Source organism: Bos javanicus, chromosome 4 (genome assembly GCF_032452875.1).
Source record: "Bos javanicus breed banteng chromosome 4, ARS-OSU_banteng_1.0, whole genome shotgun sequence".
Taxonomy (NCBI): domain Eukaryota; kingdom Metazoa; phylum Chordata; class Mammalia; order Artiodactyla; family Bovidae; genus Bos; species Bos javanicus.
In genome coordinates, this window is record NC_083871.1 from 47600395 (window position 1) to 47612912 (window position 12518).

Consider the following 12518-nt stretch of genomic DNA (forward strand, 5'->3'; position numbering starts at 1 on the left):
AGCAGAGGATGGTTTTGATCCATTGACCTCTGGGTTATGAGCCCAGCATGCTCCTGTTGCACTACTCTGCCGACAAACAAACAAGCAAGGCATTTCCTTTGATCCAAAATCAAACCAGCAACTTAAGGATGTCCACATCTATCAAGTCTACACTCCTCTGCTCTACCTGCTGAGCTATCGAAGGATGCTGATAAAGACAACAACAAAAGCAACTTTTCCATGTATTGGCAGCAACCCAATTCCTCTGGTTCCAAGAGACAACATTTGAGACCCTTACTTGACTGTTCTAGTTCCTTCCTCTAGGATGATTGAGCCAGTCCCAAGGAGAAGGGCTGTCAATAGAGAACACTATGGTGAAGGGTCTGGAAGTGTGGGATTCAGAAGAGGGCTCCAGGCTTAGCTGGAAGCTAGGGGGTAAGTCAGGAAGCACAGTCGATAGTCGTGATGGGGGAGCAGCTCTGATGGGTACCCATTCACTGAACAGTTTTCAACATCTAATGACAATAAAAGGCAACATTTGCTGGGTGCTCACTCAGCCCCAGACAGTGATCTAAGTAACCCATGGATTAGCTCGTGGAATCCTCACAACCCTAGGAAGCAGATGCCATCAGTATCCCCACTTTACAGCTAGGGAAACTGAGGCACAGCAAGGTTAAGCCATGGGAAGCCTGGGCTTTAAAACCGGTCTGGCTCCAGGGTCTAAGCTCTTGACCTTCGTGTTATGCTGCCTCTCACTGCCCATGTGCCAAGCAGAGAGGCAGGTTATCTCCACTTGTGTGGCACCTAGGCTGACCCTACTTGTGGATGGTGACAGGAGTACTGCGATGTCTCTTTCAACCCTCCTCTCTATGTGTTCCCTCCACAGCATGGGTTCATTCACATCCGTGACCATCCTCTCCTCTCATAATCAATCCAGATTTATGCAAAGTCAAACATGACACCCACCACCTCCTCCATGAAGTCCTCCTTGACTAAACACATCTCACAATGAATGTTTTCTCCCTGAATTTCCACAGTACCCTGATCTAGCTCTTTGTTTTCATATCTTGTATTATACTCCAGCTGTTTAACTAGGGTGAGACTTATTTACCTAATGATAGTTATGAGGAAACAAAATTGGGGAAAAGTCAAGTAATGTTCCCAAGGTCACACGGAAGTCCAGCAATGGAAACTGGATTGGAGCTAAGTGTTCTTCTCAACAGAGAATACTGAAGGCCTCCTTGCCTGGCCCCAGTTGCACTAATAACCAAAAGGTTATTAATTGAGACATAATTAAGACATTGATGAAATTTAGTCCTTGACGTGCAAAGGGCTCTGGGCTTTCTTGGAGCTCCACAGCTATGCTGGTGGCAGGGATGTGCATGTTGATGTGAGGGGTCACAGGCTGGCCTCCAGGTAACCTCAGCAGGGCCCTCCCACTACACACCACGGAGGCTCCTGCTGGTCACAGACTAGATTCCAGTGATATGTCTCTGGCCCTGGTTCTTGGTGCCCCTCCCACATCTCCAAAACACTTGTGCAGAGCACACGTTTCCTACAGTGGGAGAATGTGTGGAAATACACCCCCAAACCCAAAGAGGCTATTGATATAAATAAATATCATTTCTTCTTTCTGCAGATTTATCCTTCTCCTCTTATTTAGTCTTAGATATGGCCTTGGAAAATTAGAAGGGAGAAATGAGTGAAGAGGCAACTTAACAGCTATCCCAGGGAAGTGAGGCATCTTACTCTTAAAGAAGAGGAAATCAAACTGTCTGCAGGGTATCTAAGGGACTTGCCTCGGAGCCTACCCCAAATAGTGACAGGCTTTAAAGCTTTCATGTTTTCCATCTCCGGTAGATGGAACTAGGATGTCTCCTGAATGTTTGTCTTCCTGTGAAGAGCAGCTTCACACACAGGAGTCCTTTTAGTGCAGTGTCATGGGGTTTATGTAGAAAGGACTCAGGCAAAGCAGCCCATTCCCCTGACAGTGAGGGAAAGATGGTTTTCAGGATGCTGGTTGCCTCCTTGCTGGTTAATATCCATTTGCAAAATGTATACACACAAAACAGAACTTTTCTTAACACATGGTTACTATGACTTCTGCATTTGCTTTTAGGTTGTCACCACTGGGATGGAACAGTTAGATTTTGAAGAAGGACCACACATATTTGACTTGCAGATTTATGTGAAGGATGACGTGGCTGTCACTGACCTGCAGGTCCTGACGGTCCAGGTGACAGATGTGAATGAGCCGCCTGAGTTTCAGGGCAACTTGGCAAAAGGTGAGACACACTGGGGTGTACGATGCAGTCCAGACAGTGGCATCAGGCAGGACCCTGGGGGATGGAGAAAAACAGAAGAGTAAATAAACAAACAGCTGTTTCTCTGGAAAAGGCAGCTGCTTAATGAACAGGGAATAAATGAAATATCCTCCAGCTGAGGACTCCCAATAATAACACCCAATAATTTACAAAGCCTTAGCCATCCATGGCTTGGGCCTCTCCTGATTCTGTGGAGGGAGCTGGAGCTCAGGACCGCAAGTGGATCATGCTGGAGGAATGTGGGCTGAGACCGTTTCAGGCTCAGCACTGGGTACCAGCCGGTGACTTCCATGGTTCATCCTCCCCATGGATGCCGACGCCTCCAGGGGACTGTGTATCTGAGATCTGCTATAGAGTAGACACAGTATAGGGGACTGGAGCATAAGATAACTTCCTGTGTCATCTCCCCTAAACTCTTGGCTTCAAAGACCATGTATACACTTACAACTCCCAAGTCCATCATTATTTTTGTTTGTTTGCTTGTTTGGGGCGGGGGGAGGGTGTTGTTTTCCAGTCATCTTTATTAACCTATCAACATTATATTTTATACAAACTATCTTGAGGTCTTCTCATAGGAATCTGCTTTAGTATAGCATGTTAATAATAAAACCAAGTAAGATGGCTAAACTTCAACCTAGCATTCTACTATCCTCTGGACAAAGCAAGTTAGAAACTCAATCACATTACACACGTGTAAGAGTTGTGCTCCAAGATAATTAGGAAGCTGCTACACCAGCTTCTCCCTTGAACTCTAGACTCAAATAGAAACTGTCTTACCCAGCATCTCCATTTGGATGTCTAATCGGTATCTGTGATGTTGTGATTTATAGTAAGAAATATATATGTGGTCTTCTTTCCCTCCTGACACAGGAGGGAAATGCCTCTTGGCATTTCCTAAGTGATGAGAGTGATAAAGGTGTCTTTTGTTACATTAATGAGGTAACTTTTGGACCCCACCTAAGGATGCCCACCAGGGGAAACAGCTATGTGAGTAGAGGGCTGAACAGTGGATAGGGGGTAGAGGCTGGAGACGGAGTTAAACTGAGCTCAGTCAGCAGCGGCCAGTGACTTCATAGTGGCCTATGCAATGAAGCCTCCACAAAAGCCCGAAAGGGGTTCGGAGAGCGTGGTGAATATGTGGAACCTGGGGGGAGTGGGTGCCCAGAGAGGACATGAAAACTCTCTGCCCCTTTCCTACACTGTGCCCTATGCATCTCTTTGATCTGTCTGATCCTGACTTATATCCTTTCATAATAAATCAACAATCTAGTAAGTAAATGTTTCCTTGAGTTCACTAGAGCACACCCCTCTAGCAAATTATTCCAACCTGAGGAGGAGACTGTGGGAACCTCCAATCTAGACCTGGTTGGTCAGAAGCAGAGGGGCCCACCTAGGCCTGTGCTGGCATCTGAAGGGGCAGGGGCTGTCTTGTAGGATGGAGCCCCGAACCCGTGAAGTCTGATACTATCTCTGGGTAGACAGTGTCCGAATGAGTTGGACTGTGGGACACCCAGCCAGTCTTAAAGAATTGCTTGGTGGTATGGGAAGTGCTCCCCCCTCTGCCCCCCACCCCAACACCTGGAACTGGTGCTGGAATCTAAACTGAAATGTGCCCCCAGACCCCTTGACTCCCACTTCATCTCCCTCCCCACCATCATTTGTTATTTTTGTTTAGCAGCTAAGTTGTGTTCAACTCTTTGGGACCTCATGGACTGTAGCCCACCAGGCTGCCTCTGTCCATGGGATTGTCTAGGCAAGAATATTGGAGTGGGTAGCCATTTCTACCCCAGGGGATCTTCCAACTCAGGGATGGAACCCAAGTCTCCTGCTTGGCAGGCAGGTTCTTTACCATCTGAGCCACCTGGGAAGCCCCCCTTCCTACCATCTCTGCCCACATCTACTTCTCTCATCTTCCCTATTTCAGTTAATGGCAACTTCATCCTTCTAGTTTTGCAGGCCCAAACCTCACAGTTATCCTTGACTCCCCTCTGTCTTTCACACCCAACATCAAATCCACTAGGAAATCCCACCAGGTTCTAAGTCTATGCAAAACCCAGCCCCTCCCCAGCATCTCCACCATGGCTCACTTGGGCCATGGCAGTGCCCACCTGACTGGCTTCCCTGCCCTGCAGCCAGAGGGATCCTATTAAACAACGAGAGTCAGAGTCTCCTTAAGGCCCCAGAAGATCTGATGAGCCCCTACCAATCCCCATCTCCTCTCCCACACACCTCTTCACCCACCTATGTATACCCCAGGCACACTCTACACTGGCATCTTTGCATCTATCTACTGTTTCATCTGCTCCTTCCCCTTCTTCTCTACGTCTCCTCCTTTAAGAATCTTGACACTAATGTCAGTGAACCTTCTGGAAGCCCTCTATTTAACATGGCAATCCAACTCACCACACTCCTTTCCCTGATTTTTCCCCATAACATTGCTCACTAACATTCACACATTTTATTCATTTTTTGTTATTGAATTGTGATTCTATTCTTTACCAGCTGAGACAACCCCACAACTCCTCTAATCCTGTTTCCCTGTTTGTAAAGTGGAGATAATTATTACAACATCTACTTTATAGGGCTGTTATGAAGATGAAAGGAGAAAATATATAAGCCCTCAGCACAGCGTCTCCAAAAGAGTGAGTTAATGTTAAAATTCTTAGTCACGTCTCAGGAAGGTTCTCAGAAAGAAGGCACTGGAGCAGAGCATGGCAGCTCCTCAGGCAGGGCTGGTGGTACCCAGCGACCCTGCCCGCCCTTCTGCTGCCCGCCAAGAACTCTGAAGTAGATGACATCCATTTCTGGTCCCTTTTCCTGAGTCCCTGCAGCCCTCTCTTTCCCTTTTCACATCTTCTCTGTGTTCCACTAGGAGGCCTCTCATTTCACCGACTTTCTGCTGAGATGCTAAGTGCACTTGAGGGGTAACCTTGGTTCAGTTTAAGAGGAAAGAACACACGAAAGAAGATCTGGAATGGGAGCAGCCTCACACTGGAAATTCCCACCTGGGCTACTTTCCACTTCTCTACCCTTATTACTTCCTTCCCCCTGGTCACCCCTCAGCCTGGGAGATCACAAAGGCTTGACACCAGCTTGGCCAACCCTAGCTCTTTATTAATCCCTATAAACGGATCCACCCCTATAAGCTGGCCAGTGGTCTTACTCACAGCCTTTATTATAGCTGTCTTCTTTCCCACAACACCAATACGCTTGGCTCCCTTTGACTGTGAATGGCTGTCCTGGTTTTGGAATTCCTTCTTTGCTTTACCTAATAAAATGTTTCTTATTCCCCTTTGGACCCTGGTACAGGTCTAGACCTCTACATAGTGGAAGGAACAAAGCCTGGATTCGTTTACCAGGTGGAGGCCTTCGATCCAGAAGACACAAGTCAAAACCTACCCCTCAGTGTAAGTTTCCTTATTAAATGGAAAAGCAGCTTTTCTGTGTGGCCTGGAGTCTCAGTGGGGCGGGTTGGGAAGTGGCAATGGGAGGGAAGTGCTGTCCACCTCCAGGCACAGAGCACCGGGGAGGCTGGAATAGGTGAGGGGTCTCTGGAGACAAACATCCCACATTGGATCCATGCTTCTGTGCGGTCTTGGACAAGTTCTTAACCTCTCTGAGCTTCAATTTCTCCATCAGTAAAATGGAAGAATAATAGAATAACACGTACCACAGTAAGGAGATTATTAGTATTAGATAATGCACGGAAAGTCACTTAGCCTGGTATATCAAAATTGCTCAGCATTTTTTAATTCCATGGTAATTAAAAACAGCTATATTATTCAAAAATAAACATGCAATGTATACCTCAAAGGCAGGCAATAACACTTCCTTTTCAAGAGATGAAGCCAAACTGTTTGAAACCAGTTTTAAAGGAAAATTCTAAGAGAATCCCAGGAATTCCAAAGTAAAGGAGGACTTCCACAAAGGAAAGCAGGAGACGGAGTCGTGAGGCGTTCAGTCTGAGACCGCTGAACTCCACCTTTAATCAGTTTCCTCAAGGGGTCTGCCAATGGAGCTCTTCTAACTACTCACCCTCAGGCCAAGAGGCTTCCTAGTTTATTCCTGAGCAAGGATGCCTCAGCTCCCAGTTCTGCCCACCAGCAGGGCCTTGTGTACCCACTGCAGCCAGGCAGCCCAGGCTGGAGAGGACAAAACCAGAGCTAATGCCACCTGCCTAACCTTGGAAAACCTGCCTTACAGAGAAGCAAATACTTGAAATATGACACCTGGGGAACTGGCAATACAAGGAGGCTGTTCTGCATTCGCTGCATGATTAACAGCTTCAGCAAGACTACTTTTTCTAACAGGAAGAAGAGAGCTTTGGGAGTGAACTCCAGGTCTGATAGAATATGGTTCTACAGGGTTTGCAACAAAGCTGTTTTAAGGTTATCAGTTTGTTATCATTAGAAGACAATCCTGTCAAAAAGAACAACCAACCAACCCAATCATTCATCCAAGATTCTATTTGCATGAATAAGTGATTAATATTCAAATTCATAATGGGTTCCTACTATGTGTTAAGAGCAATACTAGGTGCTTTAATGCATACTTATTAATAACACACTTGTTATATAAGTTACAAATGTGTTTGTCCAAAGTAACAGAAAATTTAACCACAGGGGTGAATATGGGATTAGTCTTCTTCCATAAAAGAAGACCAGAGGCAGGCATGCAAGCAGTCCAGGGCTGGCACAGCTGCCACCCTTAGAAATCTAGGTTCTTCCTATTTTTCTGCTGTTCTATTCAGTGCATGCTGGCTTTGTTCTCTTTTTGTTCACCTCCTATTACAATATGGCTGCTGTACCTCCAGGCTTTACCTCTAAGTTCCAGGCAGGAAGGAAAAGAAAAAAAAAGAAAGCAGGAAGGGGTACAGGGTAAACAGGGCAGGCCAACTTAATTTGTCCCTTTTTCTGTGGAAAACCCAGGATCTTCCTGGAAACCCTACCCAGAGATCTTCTGCTTACTTCTCACTGGCCAGAACCATGTGCTATGCAACTGTTGCTTGGTAGTGACTGGGGGAAAAGGGATTTTTGGATAGAGATGACGTTAGCAACCCAAAGCATAGTACCTACATTTGGTTCATCTCAATATTTACCAAGAATCCACTATGTGCCAGGCTTCCTATTAGCTGTTCTGGAGACAAAGATGGATAAGATACATCTTTGTACCTCAAGAAGTTTATAGTCTAGGTGGGAGACCTTCATGCATACAAGAAATAATGATAATTCAATAAAATTATTACTATGAAGTTTGTACAAGAGGCAGTGGGGGTCAGAGTGGAAGGAATCTCAGCTGTGAAGAAAAATATTTATTTTTAAATCTCCATTTTAAAAATATATCTTCCCCAAATTAGGCAGAGGAACAAGGTCATGGCCCTCTCAAATGTATGTCCTAAGTCAGGTCATTACCCTTTTAGATGAAGGAAAGTAGCCCAGGTTTGGAGCAAATACAACAAGTGCGGCAAGCTAAGTCACTTTAGTCATGTCTGACTCTCTGTGACCCTATGAATTGTAGACCTCCAGGCTCCTCTGTCATGGGATTCTTGAGGCAAGAATACTGGAGTAGGTTGCCATGGCCTCCTTCAGGGGATCTTCCCAACCCAGGGATCGAACCCAAGTCTCCTATATTATAGGCAGATTTTTTTTTTTACCACTGAGCCACTGTGGAAGCCCAATACAATGGGTATTGCTCCCTTAAAAGAAAATGTAATGCCATCCAAAGATTTCAGAGAGCAGTTTCAGGGGCTTCGAACTGGGTGGCTGCAACTGTGGCTTCTACAGTGAGTTGAGGATTGTTTGGGGATGGGGCACTGCAGCAGAAATTGTTAACGAAGTATTTAACACCTGTGCTGGAACTAACAGCTGCACGGAAAGTCACAGCCAGCCCGCAGGAGCAGTGAATACAATCTAGGAGGAAACTTTCTCAGACTAGCAAAAGGTAATAACAGTCTAGGAAGTAATATGCCGTGACCTTTGTACACAGACATTTTATTCTGGCCGCTTGAGGGTACTAAATGACATATTTTGCTTCCTACAAGAAGAAAGGAGATGGGTTAATTTCCTATTGACCAAACCTGTGCTTCTCAACCTTGGCAGTAAATTGAAACCACCAGCTGCTGCTGCTGCTAAGTCGCTTCAGTCGTGTCCGACTCTGTGCGACCCATAGACAGCCTCCTACCAGGCTCCTCTGTCCCTGGGATTCTCCAGGCAAGAACACTGGAGTGGGTTGTCATTTCCTTCTCCAATGCATGAAAGTGAAAAGTGAAAGTGAAGTCTCTCAGTCGTGTCCGACTCTTATCAACCTCATGGATTGCAGCCTACCAGGCTCCTCCATCCATGGGATTTTCCAGGCAAGAGCACTGCAGTGGGCTGCCATTGCCTTCTCCGGAAACCACCAGAGGAACTTTCAAAAGCACAGAGATCTGGGTCCCACCCCTGAGGAGTCTGATGTGCCTGATCTCGGGTGTGGCCCCAGGCATCAGGTTTTCTAACCCTGATCCTCCACCCTGAGTGAACTCTTGCAAACCCAGATTAAGAACTGCTGCTTTTTTTTTACATTGAAATATAGTTGATGTACAATAGTATATGTTACAGGTGTCCAATATAGTGAATCATAATTTTTAAAGGTTATACTCCATTTAGAGGTATTATAAAATATCAGCTATATTCCCCGTGTTGTACAATACATCCTTGTAGTTTATTTAATATCTAATAGTTGTACCTCTTAAGTCCCTCCCCCTATATCGCCCTTCCCCACTTTCCTCTTCCCACTGGTAACCACTAGTTTGTTCTCTGTATCTGTGAGTCTGCTGCTTTTTTGTTATACTCACTAGTTTGTTGTATTTTTTCGATTCCACATATAAGTGATATCATCCAATATGAGTCTTTCTCTGTGCGACCTATTTCACCGCTTTAAGATACTATTTCCCACACTTCCCAGGTCTCTCCCTTGGAGTTTTGGACTCTATGGGTCTGGGATGGGTCTGGGAATCTGCATATTTGCCAGATACCTTGTGTGACTGGTCTGGTCAAAAAGGCTGGCAACAATGAGTATTTCTCAGACAGTGTTTCCAGCCCTACATGCGGACATACTTAGGATGCTTCAAAAAATGCAGATTCCTAGCCTCTGTTGAGGCTGAATTGTTCCAATGCTGAATTGAAACACAAACTTCCCAGGTGCTTCTGATGCCCTCTGCCCTTTGAGAACCACTGGCCTGAATAAACAAGCACAGACTTAAAGCAAACACCAACACACGTGCAGGAAGCCACCTGGGCTTGGTGTGTACCTTTCATCTTACCTGGTGGGTTCCAGGATCCAGGAGCCACCTTGCTGGTAGCAGCAACTAGAGGAAGAAGGATGAATAAAAGCTAGTTCTAGGGCAGCTCCAGAACCCCCAACCCCAAGGGTAGAGATTTACAACAAATCTCCACCCTTGGCCAACTTAATAAAGTGAAACTGTGTCTGTCACAGACTGTAAAATTGAGGCTAATAGAAAAACCACTGTATTTGTTCCCTTCCTTTTATTTATATTTAAATTTAAAATTTTTATTTTTAATTAATTTTGATTGGAGTAGAGTTGCTTTACAGTGTTGTGTTAGTTTCTATTGTTAAGCAAAATGAATCAGCTATACACATACATATATCCTCTCTTTTCTGGATTTCCTTCCCATTTAGGTCACCACAGCACATTAAGAAGAGTTCCCTGGGCTATACAGTAGGTTCTCACAGGGCATCCATTTTATACATAGTACCAATAGTGTATATATGTCAATCCCAATCACTGAAGCGTTTTAGCATCCACCCACATCAATCCCAATCTTCCAATTCCTCCCACACCACCTCTCCCCCTTGGCATCCAGACATTTACTCTCTATATCTGTATCTCTAGTCCTGCTTTGCAAATCAGGCTTCCCAGGTAGCTCAGTGGTAAAGAATCCACCTGCCAATGCAGGAGATGCAAAAGATGCGGGTTTGATCCCTGGGTTGGGAAGATTCCCCCGGAGGAGGAAATGGCAAACCACTCCAGTATTCTTACGTGGATAATCTCACGGACAGAGGAGCCTGGCGGGCTACAGTCCATAGGGTCGCAAAGAGCTGCACACTACTGAGCACACACACACATACATTTTTCTAAATTCCACATATATGCATTAATATATATTTGTTTTTCTGACTTCACTCTGCATAACACTCTATAGTGAAATGAAGTTGCCCAGTCGTGTCTGACTCTTTGCCAGCCCATGGACTGTAGCCTGCCAGGCTTCTCCATCCATGGGATTTTCCAGGCTAGAGTACTGGAGTGGGTTGCTATCTCCAGGGGATCTTCCTGATCCAGGGACTGAACCTGGGTCTCCCGCATTGTAGGCAGACGAGTTACCCTCTGAGCCACCAGGGAAGTCCCGTAACACTCTATAGGTGGATCCATATCTCTGCAAATAACCCAATTTCATTGCTTTTTCTGGCTAAGTACTATTCCACTGTACCACATCTCCTTTATCCTTTGTGTTATACTTTGTTGATGGATGTTTAGGTTGCTTCCACATCCTGGCTATTGGAAACAGTGCTGCAGCGAACACGGAGGTGCAAGTGTCTGTTTGAATTATGGTTTTCTCTGGGTATAGGCCTAGTAGAGGGATTGCTGGGTCATATGGTGGTTCTTGCTCCCTCTGTTTTAAAGTTTTAAAGCATATGGTTGCACATTGTTTGGACCTGCACTGCCCAATAGAGCTGGACTGTGAGTCAGAAATGAGTGCTATGTGTTTAAATGCTCAGTAGCCCAATGAAAAAGGTGAAATAATACAAGTGAAATTCATTTTAGCATAGTTGACCTCAATATATCCAAACTGTTATCCTTTCAACATATAACCAACATAAAAATGATTCATGAGATATTTCACACCCTTCTTTCATAGTATGTCTTCAGACTCGTGTATTTTACATGTACAGCTCATTTTCTTTGGACCAGCCACAGTGCAAATGTTGTGTGATCACAGGTCCCCGTGGTTGGTGGCTGAGACCCAGTACTTGCTTCCCTGCCCATGCACCTTCTGTGTTGTGATGGGTGCAGGTGGAGCAGGCTCAGAGGCAAGCATCAGGACACAAAGACATGCAGAATGGTCCCTATGTGGATAATTATATTCATTGGCATTTCCTCCTGCCCTTTCTCCACCTCCTGAAGGAGGCTCTATGGGCCCCACTCCCTCCCACCCAACTCCCACACTCCCCGCCCCCTGCTGCTTGGAAATGGCCACCGTGACTGCAGCAAAGCCTCCTCAGAGACTCAAAGAACGTTAATCAGTTTCACAGCTGGAGGCAAAGTGATCTAGTGCAGCAATTCCTCCATTAAGGGGCTTTCTCTTGGCCTTTCCATTAGGGAAGGACTTCTGCATAAAGTGAAATGTGCTTTGTCTTCACCAGGGCAGACAAAGGATGAAATCAAAAGAGCCATAACCTTGCTACCAGCTGGGCTACCGGGAGAGGCAACAGGGAAGGCAGTTCTCTCTCTGCTTCCATCTGGCTCATGGCTCTGAAAAGTGGTAGCAGCTTCTGTCAGATGCCTGCCGGTCCCACTGGATGGGACTTTTAAGATGCCTTGAGCAGCATTCTATTTCCTGACGAGGGAAGGAACTGAGGCCCTTGCCAGGGCCAGGTAATGCCAGTCAGAATGAAGGGATCCTGCTCATCCCCTTCTACCCCTTTCAGGCAAATCGTCCTTGGTGTCCTGCTCCTTTCTTTCCTGAGTGATAGCACCCTTCCTGTTCCCCAGGGACGTCCATCCCCACAACAGGTGCCCTCACACATACATCCCATTCACTGCCCCCCAGGCATCTGCCTAACTCAGAAGTCACCACCAGAAGTGTTTGCAAAATGCTTTACACCCCAGGTTCTTGTGAGACTGCTCAAGAAAGGAAAAAGCAGTGCTATTGGATAATTCCTTGGAGAAGGCAATGGCACCCCACTCCAGTACTCTTGCCTGGAAAATCCCATCGACTGAGGGCCTGGTGGGCTGCAGTCCATGGGGTTGCGAAGAATCAGACACGACTGAGCGACTTCCCTTTCACTTTTCACTTTCATGCATTGGAGAAGGAAATGGCACCCCACTCCAGTACTCTTGCCTGGAAAATCCCACGGAGGAGCCTGGTAGGCTGCAGTCCATGGGGTCGAGAAGAGTCGGACACGACTGAGCGACTTCCCTTTCACTTTTCACTTTCA

General features: G+C 46.0%; 1 protein-coding gene and 1 long non-coding RNA gene across 2 annotated transcripts in view; one reads left to right on the forward strand and one right to left on the reverse strand.

The window, feature by feature from the left end:
* Positions 1-12518, forward strand: part of CDHR3 (cadherin related family member 3) — a 71333-nt gene that overhangs the window by 19618 nt on the left and 39197 nt on the right. Inside the window, exons 3-4 of the mRNA XM_061413959.1 lie at positions 2099-2264; positions 5613-5710. Coding sequence (XP_061269943.1) covers positions 2099-2264; positions 5613-5710 — 264 coding nt within the window. The remainder of the gene's footprint in view (positions 1-2098; positions 2265-5612; positions 5711-12518) is intronic.
* LOC133246040 (uncharacterized) overlaps positions 2235-12518 on the reverse strand; it is a 39334-nt gene continuing 29050 nt past the window's right edge. Inside the window, exon 3 of the long non-coding RNA XR_009735877.1 lies at positions 2235-2318. This is a non-coding gene — a long non-coding RNA (uncharacterized LOC133246040). The remainder of the gene's footprint in view (positions 2319-12518) is intronic.